Genomic DNA, 25,288 nt, shown 5'->3' on the forward strand with positions numbered 1-25,288 from the left:
GAGGATTGTGAGGCGCACCGAGATTTCGACGACGAGGGCAAGTGGGCGGTCACCAGTCATCGGCGCCCGCCATAGTAGACTTGACTAGAGGAGGAAGAAGAGAGAGGTGGGAAGGAGAAGGTTTAAGTTTTTTTTTTTTTTTTTTTGGTTTTTTATAATGTTAGATACTTAAGATATCAAATTATTACTATAATTTACTTATTTTAAAAAGTTATGCTATAAGTTATCAAACACCTTATCAAATATGTCTCCCTGCTATTTTCAACTGAAGAAGGCTGTTAGAAATTGAATTTGTCCCATATCGTTAAGGATTGTTATAAATTTTCAAGTTGGATTGTTATGGATTTTTATCTGGATAGGGCACCCTCTCCCTTTATGCAAGCTTCTAACTAAACGTTTTGTGAATGTAACACATTGTGACATGCCAGAGTGTGAATCACACCGCATCCACTAAATGTCGTTTTCCACTTATAAATAAACTAACAAATAAACAACAAAATGTTTCCACTAAATGCCGTTCATGGCATGTCGTTTTTTAACTCCAAAATGAACGACGGATCGTTTTTATCAATGGCGTACGTATCATTCCTCTTCTAAAATTAAAAAAAAAAAAAGGAACAAAAAATACGACAGTCGTTTAACTTCTTTGGATTAACGACATGTCGTTCATTACAATCTTTTTAACCTATGAGGCGACGTCGTTTGTCAAGAACAACGTGAATATTCTTCTGCATATTAATAACTTTGTAATATCACATTGTGATTCATTCAAAACGGAAAGACGACATAACTTTCTCAGGTCATTTTCTATCTTAAGAAATTCCCATGTAGATTAACTTCCCCAAATGAACAAGTCAACAACATGTGGTTTGTTTGACTTTTTTTTTTTTTTTTTTTTCTTACAACGTCTTTCTTTAGTATAGAAAAAAAATCACGTTTAGTTCATGCGTTTGGCCAAATGTCCTCTCTCCTTATGACCAATATGAGTTGGGAGTTTCCTTTCTAACGATTCATTTTGATTGGGCTTTAGGGTTCTATTAGCCATAAGGCCTCACTCAGCCCAACTCTCAGTATTATTCCCGTACCTTTTTTTTTCAAGAGAAAAGTACATAGCAAAGCCATGAATTTATTTTTAACAATCTTTATAATTTTGTGCAGTGAAATCACATAAATAATATTTCTAACCATCTTAAGTAGTATTTCTGTTTTTCATTTTTTTTAACAATTTATTCATTTGAACTAGTGGTCTTGCTTTCCTTCTCTTACATTCACAATAATATAGGCACATAAATATAAAGCATTTTTCTCCTTCTCCTTGATGATTCCCATTAATGATCACCATTTGTGTAATGAATAATTATGAACTATTTAATGCACTAGTTCTTCAAATTCTATTAGGCATTGCCATCTATAGATCGCTAGTGGCCGATATTTGTTAGTCAGTTTCTAATATTACTCATCAATAGAATATTATGATTTTAGCATTTAGATATTGATTCAGCGGTTATAAATTAGATAGTTGATTAAAAAGATTTAAAGCAACTAATGACATTGAACTCTTATCAGGCCATGTTATCAAATTTTTATATTTGATAGTAGCCACTGATGAAAACATAATCATTAAAAACTTATATATATATAAGGAAATAGTACAATTTTAAAGGAAATTGAACATCTACTTTCTTCTTCAGTATCCTTTTCCTCCTAATTAATGTAGATCATTGAAAAAAGCAAACAACATTTATTTTCCAACTTTTTTCCTCTAAGAAAAAATGGGGTTTTGGGGGGGAAAATTATGCTGGTCGGCTTGACATTTTTGCACTCATGTACTTGTGAGTTGTGATGTTGGAACTGGAATGTGTGGTTTCCACTTTATGAATTCTCATAACTCTAGTGGGTGGGCATACGTTGAATCCTTCTAAATTTGACAAAAAGAGAGATGGAAAAGAAAAAAAAAGGAAGATGGCATGGTATGTTAAAGATAGTCAAATATAAATTTGAGTCAAAGCCATGGGCGTCATGATGGGCATGCATGGTTTTAATGGCTAAAATTAATGGTTGCTTCTCAAGTGGATGGCAAAAGTCCTCATGGTGTTTGTGTTCTCTTTGGTTTCTCAACGTGGGTGTTGTGAGTGCAATCTAGAAGAAGCTAATAATGTGACAATACCATTTCGGTCGTGGAAGAAAAACAAATTATAGCTATATATATATATATATATATTCTTCTATCTTTACTTGATTATCATTATAACCTAAACAGCTGAAATTAAATTAACTTTTTAGAGGTAATAAAGAGGTATTAACTATTAATTAGTTCATAGTTTTGAAAATTAACGTGAAAATTGTATTTAAAGTCCAGAATAAAGATTAGGGGATGATAATATAAAGTACTCGGAATTCATGAAATTACAGGGGTGGTTCCAAAAAGTGAGATAAGTCAAAAGGACTCAATTCTCTGCAGATTACAACGTCGTCCAAAGGGCAGAAGAAAGGGACCTTACATCCGAAAAATTTCGAGCATTTTTTTGTCATATTGAGATTCCATCACCTCAAGCAGACAACATTTGCACGTAAATGATCATATGTATGGTCAAAATTGCATAATGTCTAGCTCCAAGGAAATTTTCTCTACTTTAATCAGAATATTTTTTTTACTCGTGGAATTTTATAAGATGCTAACTAGCTAGCAAGGTAGTTTATTTAACCAATTGAAGCGTTTTATTTGTTGTCTTTTTCTTTATTGTTTTTTTTTTTTTTTTTTTTAAAGATTTGTTCATCTTATTCTTTTTATATATTATACAGATGAATTTTCAATAGTTATTCATACGCTGCTTGGATATCTAATATATGCAATTTGAGCATAGCAACAATAACATGTTGTCGTTAAATGGTTTTTTTTTTCTCTTTCTTTCTTTCTTTTTTTTCATAGGCAATCATTTCATGGAACCAAACAAAGAAGACAAACAAAAGATCTGCACAAGAGCAGGCCATCCAAAACCAAAAAAGTGGAACTGGTTTAAATCAAGAGAGTCAAACAAGCAAAATCGGAAAGACCAATTATTAGACCCCGTTCACTTCGCTGATTTGAGTTTAGAATTCGAGTTTTTCTACAGTAAAAAGCTCTCACAAACAATCACATCTAACTTTTTTGCTACAGTAAAAAACTCTCACATAAAGTCACATCTCAACTCAAATTCTAAACTCGAATCAGCGAAGTGAACGGAGCATGTAACTCCCAAGAAACACAGGAACGAAGAGGAAAGGCCTGATATACTCAAAGAGTGATCGACGATATGATTAATACCGGTTCTCTTTACCCAAATTACGAAGGAGAAGGACAAAAAATCTCAAAAACCGGTGATGAATTAACCTCGACCGCCAATTCTATTACTAGTTTTAATCATCAGTTGTATGCTAATCCATCCTATTAATTTTACATTTATTCTGAGTAGAAAAGTAAACATATAAAGGACACCACCACGTTTTCTCCTTCTTTTTTTTTTTCTTTTTTCACCCTATGGTAATTCACAACTCAAGTTGCACAACAGTTTACGTAAAATAATTGACTTGAATAAAGGTCATATTTTGAAAGTCTGCAATGCACAAGGCAGAGAGAGAGAGAGAGAGATCAATTGACTTTTAACCAAATTGGTGAAAACCTTTTTAATCGTTTTCTGTTTGTGGTTAGGAACTCAAAATTATTGAAACCAAGAGAGAGAGAGAAAAAGTTAAGAACAATAAAAGAAGAAAAAACCTAAAAAGCATGCAGTACTTGATTCTTCTCAAAAGGAAAAGGCCGGGTAAAAAAGAACGCCTAGAACAGTACGCAAAAACATGGTAAGTAAGAATATTACACCGTCAACCTTTTCAAAATTCCTCCTGTTTCTTTCAGTTAAAATATCAAAAAAAAACCGAAGTGGGGTTTCACTGTAAAACACTAATAGAATTCTTGTCAATTTTGGTGTTTAAAATGGTGTATAACTAATCATATTTATATCACGTAATTTAAAAAATTTGAATGTTTTTTAATTAATTTTTTCATCCTTTTATATTTTAGTCTATTTAATGACGTGTCATATAATTAGTTAAGTACTAATTGAGACACTAAAAATTAAACATGTGATCTGCTTATAAATACAATAATTATTATTCTAATTTTACCCAACAAATCCCATCTTTGTGAATACTGTGTCTGAAGCCTCGCAGCTCGAGCCATATTTGAAAGAGAGAAGACACAAAAGAAGAGAAAAAGATATGGCTCTAAAAAATATATAAGCCCCTATAAATATATGATAATTATTTGTGCAGCAGGCTTGGAAAAGAGGAAAAAACCACAGCAATATGAATCCCCTTTAAGCAAAGAAAGAAGATTCATGTTCTTTCTTTTTTTACTCTTTAGTCGCTGCCAATATCAGACCCTTCATCGTGGAACACAAAGCACAAAAGAATTGGTAAAACAAAATATATATAACTACACCTATATGTATATATATATATATCAAACAAAATTTCCCGTATACATATAACTGTATATATTTTTGAAGGTGAATAAGAGTGAGAGCATGGTTTGGCACTCGGCAGGCTTTTCTGAGCATTGAGGATAAGAGCTATAAAGAGAGAGGAGATTCTTTTGATTAAATCTGGTTTTCATGGAATTAATTAATAAAAGGGTCATTGGAAAGCACGGAAATTTGTGTATCTATATATAAAAAAGAGAAATATTAAAAGAAAGAAATTGCATATAAAAAGAAAGAAATTGCATACAACCTCAAATAGAAAATTAACCATTATTAACTATATCAAGTACGTGCTTCATTAGCTCTTGAAATCGTTACTATAAGTATATCTTTTTGTATCTTCTTTCAATATTATTTAATTATTGAATTTGAATTTAAAATTGCGTTTTCATAATGATATAAGGACATTCAAATTGATATATAACTAATCAATTTTGATTTTTTTAAGTAATAAAAAAGAACCCTTATCAATTTCAATTACAGCATCAATTATAGGTATATGTAATGTAACTATAATGTATCTCTTTTCCATAATATCCATGAACAGTTGCTTTTAGAGTGGCCGAATATGACTTTGTCGATTTTATTACTACAGAGTTAATTTGAACAATTATAACTTAGCATGATTTTAGGTGTGGTCTATGTTTAGTTATAAATGCATTTAAAAAAAAAAAAAAAACTATGGAAAGCTAATTGTGGATTTTTTTTCACAATAATTATGATAGAGAAAATGTCAATAGTGGTTTGATAGACACGAGTTTGAGGTTCAAATCTTGTAGGAAGTGCTTGAGACTAATTATAAACTATCGGTATTTACTTTCTATGGGGTTAAGGTGGCATCAATGCAACTAGTTAGGCTATCATGTGAGAGGGCCTTTTTGTTAGATTTGGCTCATATATTTTCTTTTTTCTGTCCCTTTTTATATCATATTAATAATACATGTCACGTTAATTAAAATATCATAATAATTGACATAATTTTTTAATTAATGTAATATGATATTTTAATTAATATGACGTGCTATTATTTAAGAGAGATTATCAAGAGAGAACAGGGTTAAATCCTTTTATCATGCACACCATTATATAACCACAATTGATTTGTTTCTCCCAACACTCTCTCTCTTTATAAATATTTTGTATATAATATATATATATATTAAAAAGGATAAATTGATACCAACATCTATGCTATACATCTAAGTGAGAATCCGGGCGTTTTGTTGCTCACGTTTCGTTGGCCCTTTTTTTTCTTTTCTTTTTTATCTTTCTTTTTCTTTTTCTTTTTTCTTTTTTCTCCCTTATCTTTTCTTATTGTATGTTTTAACTTTTGATTTTTATATATTTTCAAATATATCTCATTTAAATTTATTTTTACGGTTATTTAAAATATTTTTTTTCTAATTACTCTACTAAATTAATTTATTCTCAAATATATCCATACATAAATATATTTTTCTTATGATCCTCATAAATTTTAATTTTAATTGTGAAATATTTCGCACAAATTTTTTTTGTCATTTTTTTCATCTTTTACTTTAAATCTTTTTTCACACTTTTATTTTTATTTTTTTATTTTTTAATAATTTATATAATTATTGTTTTAAATGAGTAAGCGTCAAAACACATTTTTTTTAATTAATATATAATAATAGGAGAACCTTTCTACTTCATGGCACTTAAATGGATTATGGATACATGGGAGACCGCGAGCTGCCAAGCAATGGCCATGGCTGAATTGACCCGTCCTTTAAGAATGTGCGGTGGAACATATATACAAGGGCTCCGTTCACTTCACCAATTTGAGTTTAAAATTTAAATTTTATTACAGTAAAAAATTTTCAGAAACAGTCACATCTAACTTTTTTGCTACAGTAAAAAGCTCTCATATAAAATCACATCTTAACTCGAATTACAAACTCAAATCAGCAAAATGAACGGGTAATATAGTTCACTAATTTAAATTTTTAATTTAAATTAAAATATAATTTTATATGAAAATTTTTTATTATAATAAAAGAATTAAATATTATTATTTTTTTAAAAAATTATTATAATAAATTTTAAATTTTAAATTTAAATAAGTAAAATAAACGAGTTATGAAAAATTAATCCAGGTGTCATTGTCAAGTCGAAGTGAATTAGTCGGTTACATGCATGGTCTTATTATGTTATTAATTAATTAGTGAAAAATTAAAGTTGATAATGATGATGAGCATGATGACGGCCAGTAATAAACTTAGATCCTGACGACAATCATGAAGATGATGTAGATCTGATTGGTCATTATGGCGTGTCTGTTAAGCAATAAGTAGTTACGGAGTGATTTGCTTGACTTTTTTCTTTTTTCTTTTTTTTCAAAAAGAGTAATCCTCCATACCGCTAGTACTATATCACACATCACGTACTTTAGGAACATTTGATACTTTGTAACCGTATGAAGTAATTTTCTCAGCATTTATTCTGACGCTAAAAAGAAGCAAAAGCACAATCCTAACTTTGCTATAATTAGCTAGGAAAGATGGAGAAATTTGTATTGTGGGGTTATTTTTTTATTTTGCTTTAATTTTTCTTTATGTTTTTTGGACCTTACTAACTAGTAAATAATAAGAATATAGGATATTATCAGGTTTTGGATTTTATTAATATGTAAATTTTTTTTTTTAGTATAAACCACATGTTTTCACATATATGTTATATGTTATTAAATATTGGATGCATGCCAGTTTACTAATCTTTGTCATTATATGTACTGTCATTATATGTACACATCTGGGGCTTAGATTTCCAAAGAAGACATCGGTCTTAATTATAAGTGTGCGTTTAGTTGATGGATTTGTGTCATTGTTCGTGATTCGCTACAGTATTTTCTCTTACAAAAAAATATACGTAAATCGAGAATAATTTTAAATCATAATTCTAAATTTATGAACTAAACGTCCACAGTTCTCCTTGTTTTGAGGTATAGTCCTCCTATAGCTAAGTAAAGCTAATATATTGCATTAGTTTTAACTAAGTTTGACAATTATATATCTTTGAAATGTTAATGCAAATACTACCTAAGAAAGACATGATAATGATATAAAATATTGATATTATATCGATCCACTTCGTCTGCTTTTCCTTCTTATTTCTTCCCCAAATAATCCAGTTTGTATGTTGTTGGTATTGGAGGACAATGCATATTTATGCGAGTATTATATTTTTTTAGTAATACTATTTATATATATCCTTAAAAAAAATAAAAAACTAGTAGAAGAAGGAAGAAGACGACTAGTGATAATTACGGGAAAAATAAATGTTTGCAAGAGGCAAGGAACAAGAAAAAGGAAGTGTACGTTCTATATATTTACTAACTTTGGTCGTCGCGTTTTGATATTTTATTTATTAAACAATGTAACACAAATAGACGGTTCCCTAGCTAGTCACATAACCCCCCATAAATACAGCAGCTTGACTAGTCAAATCATATGAGTACAAATTTAATTTTCTAATGTAAACATTTTTTGTTAAAACCAGTCTTGCGTTTTTATTTTGGGGGCCATGTCAAATGAATACATTATTATGGCTTCAAACCGATATGTGTTATGGTGACAGGCAATATATATATACATATATATATATATATATACACACACACGCGTTTACTAGATTATAAGAAAATTATTGTGTGGACACGTGCTTTTACTTTTAATCACTAAAAGAAGAGAATAAAAAATTATGATTTTTTTGGGTAAGTGTTTAGAATAAAAATGCTTAATAATTTAAATAATTTTTAAATTTTTTAATACGTAATAAAAGTGTTAAAATTAAACTATACTACCTCAATAAAATTTTGGTACAAATTTTAATGTCTATTCATAAGTTTTTTTTTTTTTTTTTTAAAAGGCCTCATTTGTCCCCAAACAGGCCCTATATATACTAGACTAATAGTATTATTTTCTACGGTTAACGAACCCATACATAATACACTTTAAAAGAAAGCAATTAACAAACGAATAGAAGTGATAATTAATTAACCGATCAGCAAACCTTGGACAAAAATGGAAAATAAGCAGCCTAGATTTTTACCAAAGCAAAGAAAAGGAAAAGGCTTTCACCTAAGAAAGTGGAGAAGAATAGTGGAAATACAGAGGAAGGGGAGTACGTTTTAAGGCAGTTTCCAAAAGGCACGTACGACGTACGTAGACATTGATTATAATTTGCACGGCTTTTATCAACTTTATTTTCATAAATGCCCTGAATTATTTATCATATTTTAAAATATCCTTTTATTTTTTAAAACAATTCAATACACATCTTAATATATAAAAATTTAATCAAAATGTCTCATTCATCTAACTCTGTTTATAATATTAACGGATTTTACTATATGACGATCATTAAAGGTTTACAAAAGGTATTTAAGAATATAAAACCTAATTATTAATAAAAAAACCAATTATGGTCTTAAATTAAAAGTAGGCCAAATTAAAAAACAAAAACAAAAATTCTAATACTTGCCATTGTCCAAAACCAAAAACAAATCTAGACACTCACTTTACGGATTCAAATTTAAATTGAAATGTGATATTTTTTTAAAAAATTATTATAATAAAAAAAATTAAATGTAATATTTTTTAATAATTTTTTATTATAAAAATTTAAAATTGAAAACTCAATTGGTAACCTAATAATCGAATTTTGTTCAAAACCACAAATGATCGAAATGCAAAAACTAAATACCAGATCAGAGCAAAACACCACTACTAGTTGTTGTCGTCATTGTCGGAACCAAAATTCGTGAACATTGAAGGCAAGATTTACAAATTTTTGGGTGGGAAAGATCTCAGTGGCACTTGCGACGGTGTAGGCATGACAGGGGCTTAGGGGTTAGACACGGCGATCGAGGCGGATTGAGCGGCGGCGCAAAGGTGACTAGTGTAGCGAATCTAAAGTTGATGAATCTGGGCTGCACACCTGAGGGCAGACAACAGGTTGCGAAGCGGCGGCGGCAACGAGCTTGACGGCCATGGCAAGGGTCGTCGGAGAGGGTGAATCCAAGGTTCACGCACAGATGTGGGGCAGAAGGCTGCGATTGCACGGCGGTGGGACGGCTGGGTCGGAGGTCCTTGGAAGGGCCGAAAATCCTCGACCCAACGACGATGATTCTCTCATCAGTTGCCTCTGCCACAATTCCACCATCGCCTTTCGCCCCTCACAAGCCCCGGTTCAAATCCCTCCCAAGCCAAGCCTGCAAACATCCTCGACGAATCGCTGCCATCTCACTCTCGAGCAAAATCTGAAAAATCCAATTGGAGAAAAAATCTGACAAATGCTTATATGTATATAAATCTGTTTGTGACTAACTGATTTAATAGAAAGAGATTCATATTGTGGGAAGTCTTAACCACTATGGAAGAATAGTCGAACAGATGATCTGGATTTTGGTGAATTTTTCTTTTGATGTAATTTTCGTTCTCCTTCATGGGATCAATAGTTTTTTTAATTTTTTTTTCGAAATATATCAATCTTTTTGTTTCTTCTTTATTATTATTTTAATACTTAATCATTTTAATAGAGTTAATTAAAACTTAATATCTTCAGTAAACGTTAAATGACATACCACGTCGGTAATTCTGTTAGATTTATAAATAGAAGTAGATGGAAGGAGAATTTTGATATATTTTTTTATATATAGTTAGGTGTTTTGAATTATTTTTAAAAATTAAGAGACACTCTAAATTATGGTACATAATTGGTGATTATGAAAATAATCCTCAACTTTATTATGATGGGAAACCAACCAGTATTGACTACGTAGTAAAGCCCCAAGGAGAAGCTACAGCCTATATAGACACTTGACTTGTATAATCACAAACTATGAAAAATCACGATGACGATAAACAATCGATTTCATTAATAAATTTGAATGAGACACTCAATGAGAAAAAGCATAGACATATGGATGTCCGGTTTGGGTACTTTGTAGGTAGTGTATATTAATATCTTCAAATGTTATTTGTTTATTTGTTTATTTTGAATGGGAGTCGACGTTTAATTCACAGATTTAAAATTATTTTTTATTTATGTGTATTTTTTTATTAAAAAAAATATTATAACAAATCATAAATTATAATATAAATTTTCATACTAAACACAATACGTATACACGTGTATTGAACCATTTTTGAGTAAAAATTAAATAGAAATAAAAATAACATATATATGTATATATTTGTATTGGGTTTTGGGAGGGTGCGGATGCAGAGGAATGGGAGACATCAAAGGAGGCGTACGGCGTATGTTTCTGGTAGACAAGACGGCAACAATTATGACAGAGAGAGAGATAAAAGAAAAACATTAAAAGTAAGATTAAAGAGAAAATTAAAATTAATAAGAGGCTCTTCGAAAACTGTTGAGGCTCCCAAACTGACCTTTCCATTTTCCAATAAGGGTCTTTTATATATCTCTCATATCTCTCTAGAGGCTTGTCCCTTTTGTTTCCTCTTTGATCTCTAGCTGGTCCAAAAAAAATCTATGAGATCACGTTTCATATGCCACCTCTATCGAATCGAGATGTGGAACGATCCGTCTCGTTTTGTCCACATAATTCGGTTGCATTTTCATCCAAAATGAATTTTCAAAATTTCCCATTGTTTGGTTTCACCTAATAAAAACAACTCAAATTTAAATATTATTTAGATCAATTAAACCATCATCAAACACTTAAAAGCCCGTTTGGTTAGAGAATTCATTCTCTGATTCGAATCATGGTTAATAGTTCGTTAAAATATTTTCTCTCATAAAAAATACACGTAAATCGAAAGCCCGTTTAGTTGGAGGATTCGTTCTCTGAACCATGATTCGCTACAGTATTTTCTCTCACAAAAAACACACGTAAACGAAAGTAGTTCTAATCCATGAACCAAAATGTAGTTATGTTGCTAATTTTACGTATGTTATTTCTTTTCTTTTTCTTTTAAACTTGAGAGTGGGAAATTCAAATTCAAAATCTTTATCTTATAGTGGAGTCAGGTGTAAAATTATTAATAGATTATGTCTGCAATCACCCAATTTCGGATATGTTGATGTTGTTGTTTTATTAATTTGGTGAATATGTTGCTTTATTACCCATGCGACTTACATAGGTAATTATACCAAACACGATTCAACATTAATTTGGATATTAGTTCAAGTAATTAACGAAAATATAATATATATATATATATATATAAGACAAAAGAAGATGGAGGATGTAACACTTTAATAAATTCCCAGCTGTTTTGAGCCCCATGCATTTCTTCGATTTTGTTGCCATGACGCTGTGGGACATTTATTGTTAGACTGTCAATTACACCTATATATTCTGCAATGAGTAAATTAGTTAGACATTCTCATTTATAGTATTTTGCCTTCCTAAGTCAATGCAGTGTTTAGTAACCACAAGCTCTTAAACGAGTGTCGAGTTCATTAAATATATAGCAAGTGCAGTGGTTCCATTAGCAATAAATTCTCTTTCTTTCTTTTTTCTAATGGAAATAAATAAATTCTCCTTCTAAATTCATTCTTTTTTTTTTTTTTATCCATACATTCTTATAAGAAGCGACCTTTTTATTACATTAATACTAAAAAAAATGTTTTTGGCATTAATCAAAGTTAACTTAATTGAATACTCCTAGTACATTATTGTATGAGAAAACAAATAAAAGGTCCATTATATATATTCTATCGGCACTATATAGACGTTAGTTAGGAGGAAAAAATTAAAAAGATAAATACTAATCAATTATTACAATGTTTCTTTAATTTTGATAATTAAAAGGGCATTCGAACTATCAACCAACGAACGATGAAATCAATTTCTTACAATTTGCTTATTTCGCTGATTCGAGTTTAGAATTCGAGTTTTGCTACAGTAAAAAGCTCTCACAAACAATCACATCTAACTTTTTTGCTACAGTAAAAAGCTCTCACATAAAATCATATCTCAACTCAAATTAAAAATCCGAATCAGCGAATTAAACGGGCCCTTAGTTAATGCGTTTTCTTATTTTCATGTTCTATTTTTTTTTTTCTTTTTCAATGAAACAGGTCTCCTCAAAAAGCTCAAATTATCAATAAAGTTTTGTATTTACACGTACTTTTAAGCATGGATAAAGGGGGGGAAGAGAAATCTCTGTGAAGTCATGTGAACCCACTACTTAAAGAGGCATAAATCACCGGAGTGATTATTTATATTTTAAATAAGTGGCTATATGTCAATTTGAAAATGTCACCCGGTTGACCTCTTTTGGCATTTTGGTGAGTTTTTCACTTGTGGCTGGTACGCTTGTCCATCTAATACCTCGAGTAATCGTATCGGTTACTGGCACATAAGTTTTTTCACAAATAAGCCCCGTTTGCTACACGGTCATGACTTCATTATTTTAGTAATGTATTTTATTTGATTAATTAGCAAAAGGAAAAAATGCTTCAAATTTGGACAAAATAAAGTATTTTTTTCCTTTTGAAAAATAGTGTATTAAGAGACACAGTGCTGGCAATTTTTTTAGGGAGAAAATAGTACCTTATATATATATATATAGAGGTAAAATCTTAAGTCTACACAATAATATAATCCGATGGATGTAATTCTTTTTTTATTCTCATATAACATCATTTATATGTGTTAGTTTTTTTAAGTATAGTACTCAATGTTATATGTGTTGGATTGTATTTTAGAACCTTATATATATATATATATATAGAGGTAAAATCTTAAGTCTACAATAATATAATCCGATGGATGTAATTCTTTTTTTATTCTCATATAACATCATTTATATGTGTTAGTTTTTTTAAGTATAGTACTCAATGTTATATGTGTTGGATTGTATTTTTTGAACGTTACACTTAAGCGAACCGAGTATTATGGACAAAAAAACGATGTTATACAGTAATGTGGAAAAAGTTATATTTACTAAACTAATCCGACTTAGAAATTTATATATATATATTATATAGAAATTATGGATGATAGATGAGTAACATATGGATTTGGATTTGGAAAAAAAAAGAAGGTGGATTTTGGATTAGCATTTGGCTCTTAATTATTTATTTGTTTCGTTAAAAATGCATTTGGCTATTATCCATATTGAAAATAGTAAAAAAAAAATAATATTTGAAGAGTAACAAAATGTAATAATAATGACATAATTATCATTCTATCAACCATCATACTGGTGGTTTATAATTCATTAAGGCTGCAAATGTAAATGTTAATTTTATATTTGACACTAAAATTTTGAATATTCATCATTCTAAAATTTTCATAGCATTAACATTATCTATCATTATTCTAGTAAAAGGGTCATTTATGATTTTACACTTTGTATTTTACAAAAAATGACCATGTATTTTGAATGTTCTCGAAACTATACCTTGGCGTTTCAAATCTACATCAAATTTGTATTGTTTTTCTGCCAATAACTAATTTTGACATAAGATTGTTAGATTTATCTTTTTAGATAAACTTGGAATCAAACACTAATTGACAAATTAACCTTTACAACTTAGCTTAAAAATATATAGTTTCTATGATTTTTTCTGTCTTTTTAGACATTACACTTGATTCTTTAGATTATCTACGAGCAGCAAATGTTAAATTTGTCAATGCAAGGGTAATCAATTGCTGACCCAAAAAAAGTACATAGTTGATACAAAGTTCAAATTTAAAGGTATAATCTTGAAAACATCCTAAATATAGAGTTAGTTTTTTTTTTTAATTTTTTTACATAAACTTAAAATGGAAGGTATAAAATTTAAAATAACTCTAGTAAATTCATCCCCATATTTGTGCAGATATGCAGATTTGCATCCATATTAATTATTATATATATTTTTTCATTTATTTAATTGAGATAAAGAACCTCTTTATTTCTGATACCATATATAGGAATAGGAGCTTATTTCTTGCAAAAGCTCGGTCAGTGTGCCGTTATGTTCCACTTTCCTGCGCGCCAAACACTCCCAAAAGTTACGAAAGGAACAATTTTTTTAATAGGAGGGAAACATTAATAATATAAAAAAATCATGGAGGGAAAAAACAAAAAACAAAAAACAAAATAAAAAAGCAAACAATTTTTTTTTATTAAAAAAACATAAAAAATAAAAAAATAAAAATAAAGCAAACGAAAAAAAGAAGCGCAGGCGTGAAAGGCCTTTCTCCTCAGATAAAAACCCTTCGTTTACTTCCCTGCATTTGGCTCTTTCTTCTCTCTCTCCCTCCCTCTCCAGATTCTAGAGAGAGAAGCTGATGCAGATATGGATATCGGTTCAAGCTAAAGCTTCGATCTTCTAATGGCGTAATATTAAGCAAAAAAATATATATAATAATAATAAAAAAGAAATTTTCTTCTTTGTTTTCAGCCCATTCTTCTCTGAAGATGGCTTTATTCGACGACGGCGAAGAGCTTCAAAACCCTCCAATGGTGCTCGACGCTTTGTTCTGCGAAGAAGAGGGATTGGGGGAGGATTTGGGGGAAAACGAAGAGAACGAGATTGCGAAGAAGCCCCAGGCTTTGGTCCTGCTCGAGAACGACCTGTTTTGGGAAGACGACGAGCTCGGAAACCTAATCGCGAAAGAGGAGCGGCCCTGGTTTGATTTCGATTGCGGTGATCTGAGCTCCGACGGCTCTCTAGTTGCGGCTCGGAAGGAGGCCGTCCACTGGATTTTCACCGTCAATGCACATTATGGCTTCTCTGCTCTGACGACTGTTCTCGCGGTGAACTACTTCGATAGATTCATCTCAAGCCTCCAGTTCCAGAGGGACAAGCCGTGGATGAGTCAACTCGCCGCCGTCGCTTGTCTCTCACTGGCCGCCAAAATGGAGGAGACTCATGTCCCTCTTCTTCTAGACCTCCAAGTATGTGTCTTTTTTTTCTGTAATGCCGTTTCGCACTCCACCTGTTTGTGAAAATGCCGCAATGGCATTCGTTTCGTGTTATTTGTTTGTTTGTTTGTTTCGTTTTTGGTTTTCTTAATGGATGGTATTTGTGTTGTTAGGTTGAGGAATCGAGATTTGTGTTTGAAGCAAAGACTATTCAGAGAATGGAGCTTCTGGTGCTGTCGACTCTCAAGTGGAGGATGCATCCGGTGACCCCAATTTCCTTCTTTAGTCACATTGTTAGGAGGCTTGGTTTAAAGACCCATTTGCATTGGGAGTTTCTTTGGAGATGTGAGCGCCTTCTTCTTTCTGTAATTCCGGGTAAGGAACTAAACCACCTAATAGTTTTTCATTGCCCAAGCTAGTATTAAAGATGACACTTTTTTGTTACAAGAAATAGTATTTGGTCGGTTTGTTTATAATGACCCTTTTTTTTGATATTGGGTTTGAAATTTTTTCAGATTCAAAATTCGTGTGTTATCTTCCTTCTGTATTAGCTACTGCAACAATGCTGCATGTTATCAATGAGATTGAGCCATATAATCCGGTGGAGTACCAAGACCAGCTTTTGAGTGTACTTAAAATCAATGAGGTTTATAATCTAATCCCATGGCTGCCTTTTAAGTGTTTCCATACTTGGTGGACCAATAAGTCAAACCTTGTGATGATGCTACAGGACACAGTGAACGAGTGCTATAAGCTCATGCTCGAAACATCAGGTGGCCATGGATACTCTCAGAGGCATGGCCACAGCAAGCGCAAGCATGTATCCGTACCTGGCAGCCCAAATGGAGTCATTGACGCGTCTTTCAGCTGTGATAACTCCAATGATTCTTGGGCTATCGCATCATCTTCATCATCATTATCGTCCGTGGCATGGACACCAGAGCCTCGATTTAAAAGGAGCAGAGCACAGGATCAGCAGATGAGGTTGCCTCCAATTAACCGTGTTTCTGTGGATGTGCTTAGCAGCCCTCGTTAGGCTTTTGTCCTATTGTCTTATGGTACTATATACTATCTCTCTTTAGCAATATTATTGCACTATCTGTTTCTGATGTGCAAAAACACTCTGCTGCTCTGCTCCATATATATTTTTTGATCAAAATTTGTAACCAATCCTAAGAAGTATGTAGCAGACGGGATGGGAAAATGTTCTACTTTTCATGATTCAAGTAGGGAGATAGTAGGATCGGGATTTTAGAATAATTAGAAGAGATCTGATTGTGGGGTTCATCTACCAATTCAGAAGCGTTTCCTTTTAACTGCTCGTCACACTATTCTTGTATGCAGTGGTCATGATCCGAAACATAATTCTTTAATAACCTTTTGATATGCGTACCCTTTCTCATTTTGGTTTGCTCTGAGAGTCTGAGTGATTGAACAAAGATCTGGATTATGGACAACGTACTGTTTGATAAGCTGGTTTATCATAATAAACTATAAAACCAACCAGGAAGGTAGTTGACTATGGAGCTCTTTCAACAAGGTCTAAGACTGTAAAAACCAATGAATTACCGACAAATCTGTTCCTTGATTACATACATGAGTGAAGCTTTTTGCATAGAAGATGATCATGCCTCACGGGGGTCCAGACATTTCCACTCTGTGGACCATGTCATATATTAAATAAGAAACTTAATAGTGTAAATACTAATATGTTTGTTTACTTTGCTTCGTTGAAGCAATCATCTTATTTGCGAATAATTAGACTAACCCATAATTTGCATCACAGCATGGTTAATATTTATCCTTTTTTGGCATGACATTGAATCTAGCTGTCCTTGAAAATATTCGATGTGACTAGAAAATATCTGATTTTCTTAAAGACAATGCGCAATTTGGATACTTGAAAAGTCTATCAGAACAAAATTCAATAATACTTAGGCAGAGAATGGTAAAAAAGAAATTAAATTGCACTTTGAGTAATTGCAATCTAGTGTTCCTTAAAAGTCAAACATCTTTAAAATTTAAATAACTAGTTTGCACGTTGATGCATGTGCATGCGTGCCTGTATTCCATAGCAGGTGCTACAATACTATTCTCTGCATATCTTCATTTTTTTTTTTGGTCTTTTGATCTCCTGTCAGAAGGAAACTTGAGCTATCAATTCTCTCTGCAAGTTCAGATTTATAAAGAACCCTTTTTATGGTTTTTCTCCATGTTTCTCCACTAGCTCACGTGAATATTAGGGTTGTATTAATTGGAAGGTGAAAAACTTAGAAAGAAGGTTCCCGAAGAAATGAACTATTAAAGACATTTATTTCTGACCTTTTCCCTTGTTGCTTTCTGCCTTTCAACGTCCCAGAATCAAGTAAGGACAAAATGTGTATTGAGGTCTAGAAATATCCTGTCGAAAGATTGAGATAATTGGTGATTGATTACTTCCACAAATAGTGACATTGTTTCTTTTTTACAAGGCTACTTAGATGCATTTTCACACTAGGGAAAAATTTTCAACATTGGAGTTGGTAAAAATTTTACTAGGTAGAGAACAAGGGAAACGTTGAAATGGACTGTGAATAAGTAAGAGTAACTTTTACCTTCTGAGTTTCTCTCCCTGTGGTCCACTTCTTTCCTGCTCGAGTTTGTTATATAGTTTGGCATGAGCTCTTTCTTGTCATGATTTGCTATCCATCATTCAACCACGCGTGAATGTGTTTGTTTTAGAGAGAGGGAAGAGTTTCAATCATAAATAAAATCCAAGTCTACAGTACAGACTATAGTCTGAAGTGAACTAGATTTCATAATTTGAACATTTTCTCCACTGTTTGGTTACAAGTTTAGATCCTCCAAATTGGTATAAAAAAAACGTAATGGCACAAGTTTTTACCTACACAATTCTCGTGTCTCACTATTTACGTATCCAGCAAATGGATTCACTACTGATCTCTGGTCTTTTCTTCAGAAGAATCTAAAAATGGGCAGAGCATAAAAGCCAAATTAAATGCCCCAAGTCCAACCATCTTTAAGCTTCCAGACACTGTTCTCCATTGTTTTGTGTCCTACATGAATTTTGAGTCTCTCTGGCATGAATTGTGTTGGTTGCCAACATTAATTCATGTGTTACTCTCATAAACTCAAACGGATTATTTGCAGCTTTTCTGTGGACATATTTATGGACTGAAAAGCAAAGCATCTTAAGACCGCCTTGGGAAACATTTATTCTCCAATTTGAGATTTCAAGTAAAACACCACAACACGAGCGCGCGCACACACAAAATATGAGACAAGTGACTAAATCATACCACCGGTCATTTAATAGGTTGATAAGACTGCTCATTCTCTTCGATAAGATCTTAAGTTCGAATCAGCTTCACCATCTTTTTGAGATTATTTTGGCACACCACCCACCCTATATCCGTAAAATGCTTTTTAATTGAGGAAAAAGGAAAGTGCCTCATTTTGGACAATTATTAGAATAATCAAGGATAAACAATGGCAGAAGCTTATTAGAGGGGGACCAAGTGGGCACATCAAAACTTGCAAAAGCCAATATATGGAGTCCCAGGCCTAAAACACAGATCCATCAAATCCAGAAGTGCATATTCTGATTAAACCCACCGATTCTTAGTCAATGCATACACAGAAGATTTAGATTCTGATTAAACCCACCGATTCTTAGTCAATGCATACACAGAAGATTTAGATCATTAAAAATGAGGACTCAACAAATAGATGCTAATCAATGAAAAAAAAACAAATCTTTGTCTGTCATATTTAGTTACTTTTTCCTCCTTTTGTTGGTTGAAATTCCCAAGTCTCAAAAATAAAGAGTGACAATGTAACATATATAATGTACACCAAGAAGCTGCACAAGATATGAAGCAAAATAGTACCACATGTGAGGCAACAGAATTGAGTTTGAGGAGTGGTTGAGTTGAGAACAGCTAAGATACACATAGAGGTTTGGAAGAAGTTTTTCAAAAGTTTTTAGTACTTATTTGTTTCTTTCCCTTGTTGCCGAGAAACAAGGGAACCCAGAAAGTAGGACCTGCAGGGAAATTTCAGAGGGCCTTATTTTTTTTTTTTGCCTTTCCATTAACTTTTCCTTGTGATTTTGCCTTTTTTTCTGAGATTCAGAGGCCTAGATTTAGGTAACGACAATCTGGATGGTCTAAGACGAAAAAAAAAAAAAAAAACTGATCACCTAATATGTTTCAATCTTGTATCATCACAAGTCCAAGAGTGGAGTATAATAAACTACAGCAATGTATTGGTGGTCCCCACTTTATATTTTGATGGTTTATAAAGTTTGTTGTACCATTTTTTATTTTATTTTTTTTATAATGGGGTTGTGTCTAGGAAATTTCCAATGCTACCATCATTGTCGTTTAAAAAAGAACAAGGGTGCAATACATTAGTTATGTTTATTATAACACTTTTAAGTAATTTGGACCAAAGTGAACACACTTCAAATAATTGTCGCCAACCCCCTTCATGACATTTATATATTTTATAAAAAGAGAGAACAAAATATTTTACATATGCCTGTCAGAAAAACTAAACATCTATACGTGGGACACATAAAACCAAATCATATGTCAATTTCTGTTTCCAATTACTATATGAATGATGTGTCATTTAACTCTAAAAACTAGTAGTTTCATTACTATGCAGTGATGAATGATTTGTTATTGTGTATAGTTTTTAATCCAACAACATTTTTGGGCAATAAAGAGTGAAGAATATAATTGAACTATGCCAACCAGCATGTATGGATAAGTCTTGGCTAAAGTACTTTTTTCTTTATTTGTCAAGAGTGAGTAGCAATGAAAACGAGGCAAAGTTCATAATTAAACTCGTCCATTAAGTCTTCTGCCTTTGCAAGGCCGCCATGTCTCATAAACATTCAATGATCTCACCTACTAAGCAAAACAGATAATAAGAGCCCCTGAATTTTAGGGTCTTTAACCTGTCAGTCTTCTCTCATAAGGCGGTGTTCACATTACATATGAGAATTCAATTTAGGGATTCATTTCCTAATCATTGATTAGCATGGACTCGCACAATTCTCATGGGAAATTTTTAACTATATTATTTAACTCCAAGGATATTTATAATACGGGGGTTGGATACCGTAAGAAGGATTTCTTTAACAGTGTTGTTACACTCGCTTCATATGTGACATCCAATAACTGATCGTACGGTTGTTGTCAATGACTCCATGACTTGAGAAATTCCCCTTATTCACGACTATTCTTGGCACAATTTCTTCAAATAAAAGCTACACATAAAAATTTTGCAAAGGAAGTAATTTCCTAATTCTATATGCATTAGGCGTGACCATAAAGTGTCTCACCATGAATCCTTCCATAAGAATCACATTCAATCAATAATGTAAGATACTCCCCATCATAGGCAATAAAGCTTCTCCTAGATAACTACTGGATAGAACTAAACCGTATTTATTTGCATAGCAGAAGATGTCAGATGTTAGTCTCGTATATCTCGTGAAACTGCTTCTCAGAATAAGACAAGAATATCCAGTTATCTTAGCTACAATAGTAAGTTATTGCCTCAAGATTTTAAAGTGTAATGTATGGTAATTGATTACAATATAGTGATAGTAAATTACATAATGATATTGATAGTTTTGTGTGTGTGTGTCTATATATATATATATATAGTGAAACTATTCTCTTGGTTGATCAAGAGATGGCAGAAGAAAAGGAGGGCCCAAAGCTTTGAAGGCTGATTAATCTGTCTATGCCTGTATCAAAAAGAAAAAGAGCAAATATTTAGATACAAGATATTAAAACAAGTAGATTTGATAAGGTGAAAATAATAAGTTAGGGGACACGTCGTACCTTGGTAGAGATGTTGCTAGATAGCCAATCAAGACCTTCATAGAGTCCTTGGCCACCGGTGGCACAAGTGGCTTGAATGTACCTGCACAATTCACAATAATGACAAGACAACTAACAATGTAAACAATGACTCCTTTTTCAATTTAATAAACATTTTTTAATAATTCTAAACGTTCCAAATTTCATTAAATTAGCTAAGAAAATGGACCTTTTCTTAAAAAAAAAAAAAAAAAAGGTCAATTTGTGATTGATTAATTGACTCGGTGGGCAATCACCGATATCATTCAACTATTTAATTGAAATTTGTTGAAAGAGGTGTCATAAGACTGAAATTTTTGTATCATTATTATTATTATTATTTTCCTCTTTTTAGTGTACTTGGAATTGAGTCTTTAAGACTAAAGTTTGGGAGAATGACACGGCTCTTTGAAGTTATATATATACGTAATATGCACGTGATTTTACATGTTACAAATGCATGTTTTTACCAGCGACGTTGGCGTAGTGAGTGCAGGCCAAGTTTATCAGTGATTTCAGAGACACTCATGGCGTTTGGAAGATCTTGCTTGTTGGCAAAGACGAGCAATGTCGCGTTGCGCAGTTCATCCTGCACAAAGAAATCCAATCCATGCACTTTAATACAACAGTTTTTTTTTTTTTCCCTGCAAATGTACTTACTTAAGGAAAGGTCGTAGAAAGATATCAAGTCATGTCGACCTCGTTAAGCATTCTATGGAGCTCATCTTTGGCTTCCGAAATCCTTTCCCTGTCGTTGCTATCCACGACAAAGATTAGACCTTGCGTGTTCTGGAAGTAATGTCTCCATAATGGTCGAATCTGCATCGAAAAATGGACGCAACACAGGAAAAATAAGCACTTCTTGGCTCCCAACAAAAAATGATGCTTTGTTCTTTCACAAAGCACAAAGAAGAGCACTTTTGCATGCCCAAATGCACAACCATGCATAAACTTGTCAATCTTTTGGGCAATGGAAGAAAAGAAATTGAAAAAAATTGTACCTTATCCTGTCCTCCAACATCCCAGACTGTGAAGCTCACATTTTTGTAGTCAACGGTTTCGACATTGAACCCTGGCCGGTTAAAATCGAATTAGTAACAAGTAATTCATTCCTGTTTAAGCAGGCAAATATTTTCATATAAAAACTTGAAGGATTTGTATTTGTTAGTTATTTCAAATTCTCCTTACAAAATACTAACTTCAGCTAGCTTTGAAACATTGTTCAAGTGTGTGACGTTTCTTTGTAACTGTTCTAACCATTTATTTAATCTTCTCCTAGTCTTGTTAGGATTTAGGAAGATAAATCAGTGTATAAAAGATAAATCAAGTAGAGAAAGGCCTTAGCAAATACAAGACTACAAGAGTAGATTATTAGATTATTCTCATAAGGGTTCGTTTGGTTTTGATTAAATGACCATTTTGAAATGGAATAAATTCTTAAAATCGAATAATTCTTATATTTGAGTAAGAAGAAAGACTTAAAAATAGCTATTTCTATATTCCACCGGAATGCTTGAATTTGTATTCCTAAAGTGGACCTGAATCATTACATTCTAAAATTGACATTAATTAAAATTCTCTTTCACAGAATTACCCTTCTAATGTTCTTATACTTTATTTGTCAACGCCGGCTCAAGTAATTTTGGGCCTTAAACAAAAAAAGTTTCAAGGGACTTTTTTCAATTTTTTTTTTTTAAAATCAGTTAAAATTTAGTTAGAAATTAGAAAATATTAAAGTGAGTATTTTTTAAGAGGAGAAACACCTTTTTGCAGAATTAACAATTCACAAAAAAAAAAAAAAGTTAACACACGCATTTAAAATGGAATCCTTTAATTGGGTTATTGTTTTTTTGTTTGTTTGAAAAAAGCTCTCTTAACACTTAATTCATAGTAGAAAATATGAGTTCACATAATTTAGAACGTCTTCTAAGATGCAAACAATTTTTTTTTTTGTTCATTCCATTTCAATCTAATTACTTTAATTTCTCAAAGTTGAATAGTAGTTTAAAAATATTTTCACGCACTTGAAATTGCTTAAATCTACTTCTAAGTGAAGAAATAGCTTGATAAATTGTGCAAACAAAATACAATGTCTAAAAGATCCTTCAATTGGTTATATTTTTATTATTAATGACATTTCTAAATTATGATTTCCTATGAATCACACATCCATTATTATGAAATTTGAATTTATTGTGATTTTATTTGTAATTTCTAGTTGAAATATAGTAAGTATAAATTCATTTTTTCTATGTAAGTTTCAAAATAAGAAAGAGACCTTTTGATTAGATTTTTATTTATTTATTTATTTGAAAAAAGGCCTTCTCAATTATAATTTGTGGGCCTTGGCTTAACCAATGACCTTAAGCAATTGCCTAAGCTGTTTTATAGTTGAGCCGACACTGTTATTTGTAATTTCTTTCCATTCTAATGACTAACAAGATACAACAATTTGAATCTAATACTAATTTCAATGTTCAACCAAACAATGAATTAAAATAAACCATTCAATCTATTCTTATCCTTATTTAACATTGTTATTTGACTATATCAAACCAATTCAAGAAATAACCTTATAAACAGTACTAAAAACAAACCAAGTCTGATCAACTAGAGAAGTAGTTACCTATGGTGGGTATGGTAGTAACAACCTCTCCAAGTTTAAGCTTGTATAAGATTGTTGTTTTTCCAGCTGCATCAAGCCCCACCATCAGAATTCTCATTTCTTTCTTGGAAAAGAAAAGCCTCATGAGCCGAGAAATTGACAAACCCATCTTTGCAACTAGTTAAAAAAAAAAAAACACAGCCGAGTCAGAAAAACAAATTACAAAAACTACATAACATCATACAAAGAAAGAGAAAAAAAAAAGGAGTTTATTTACCCAAATGAAGGATTGAATCGAGGAAAAACAAGTGATGTCTTGAAAGGACAGAGGGAAGCAATAGTGAGTTTTTGTGCTATGTATCTTATAATGAGTATCGAACTAAGAAAATGGCTCAGGGCATAAAGGGCATGAGAATAGGATTCGGATTAAGAGTTGGAGAAGAATAAAGGGCAACTAGCATCTTTGGTGGTATGGTAAGCCTACAAGGTTTTTGATTCGAGTTAATCCCACCATGATGAGCAGGTAATGCACTTCACGAGGTAATGACATGTCATAGGATAAAGAGAAATGTTAACGTCTATTTTTCTATTATTCTTTTTGTTTATTATCTCATTTTTTATTTAAATAATAATATATCATGATAATACAGTTCACGCGTCAAACAATAAATACAGAAAGTGACAAAAAATAACAGTAAAAGTAACGCTAACATTTTTTTAGGATAAATTAGCTACTAGGAATTATTTGAATACGTCAATCTGTATTTGTATGATCTCTTTTTTACATAAAAAATCAATAATAAAAAAAAATAGACCTTTTTTGGTACGCCAACATACCGGTAGGTTAAGTTTTTTAATTGTTAGATGTACATAAAATCACATAAAAATCAAAAAGTACGCAGATTTAACAGTTAGAAAAACTTGACTAGCGATACACAAGTGTACCAGAAAATCTCCCAATAAAAAAACAGGCTACTTTTTTTTTTTTTTTTTTTTTTTTTTATACTTTGGGTGGCTGTCATTTTTATGAAGAGAAGTTTGAAGCTATGACTGGCTGGATCACAGAGGCCCGATTCATTTTGCAAGTGGGGTTGAAGAAAGAGTAAAGGTGAAGCCAATTCGTGTGCGGAGGAAAAGAAAAGGATATTGTTCTCAGTTGTCTCCGATTATCTGTGATGTCGTAAAAGATACTTCCTACAGATATTTTACTTTGTTGTGCTAAATTGATTTCCAATATTACATCTTAAACTGTTTGACTGAAGCATAACATTGATCCATTATATATACGTGTATTGTGTTTGCTGATTGTGCAAATATCGTTAGCAACTTTCCAGATAAGAAATTCTTATTAGATACAGAAATAAGTATATACGGAATTGATTACCAAATTGTTGGCGAAAAACAATATCAAAGCGATAGAAGAAAAAAAAATGC

The 25,288-nt window shown here is 31.9% G+C and overlaps 2 protein-coding genes across 2 annotated transcripts; one reads left to right on the forward strand and one right to left on the reverse strand.

Moving 5' to 3' along the window:
• Positions 1-14,699: 14,699 nt before the first annotated feature.
• LOC21392619 (cyclin-D3-3) lies at positions 14,700-16,748 on the forward strand. The gene is made up of 4 exons (XM_024164880.1): positions 14,700-15,403; positions 15,544-15,745; positions 15,886-16,016; positions 16,101-16,748. Exons 1-4 carry the CDS (start codon positions 14,924-14,926, stop codon positions 16,404-16,406), a joined length of 1,119 nt encoding a protein of 372 aa, XP_024020648.1. The 5' UTR covers positions 14,700-14,923; the 3' UTR covers positions 16,407-16,748.
• A 4,092-nt stretch (positions 16,749-20,840) lies between these two features.
• On the reverse strand, positions 20,841-24,211 carry LOC21392620 (ADP-ribosylation factor 1). The gene is made up of 7 exons (XM_024164881.1): positions 24,132-24,211; positions 23,876-24,031; positions 22,251-22,321; positions 21,949-22,068; positions 21,720-21,838; positions 21,232-21,313; positions 20,841-21,134 (listed from the first exon to the last, which is right to left on the reverse strand). The coding sequence occupies exons 2-7, from the start codon at positions 24,021-24,023 to the stop codon at positions 21,129-21,131; spliced, it is 546 nt and encodes a 181-aa protein (XP_024020649.1). The 5' UTR covers positions 24,024-24,031; positions 24,132-24,211; the 3' UTR covers positions 20,841-21,128.
• Between the last annotated feature and the right edge of the window lie 1,077 nt (positions 24,212-25,288).

Source organism: Morus notabilis, unplaced genomic scaffold, assembly GCF_000414095.1.
Source record: "Morus notabilis unplaced genomic scaffold, ASM41409v2 Scaffold939, whole genome shotgun sequence".
NCBI classification, from domain to species: domain Eukaryota; kingdom Viridiplantae; phylum Streptophyta; class Magnoliopsida; order Rosales; family Moraceae; genus Morus; species Morus notabilis.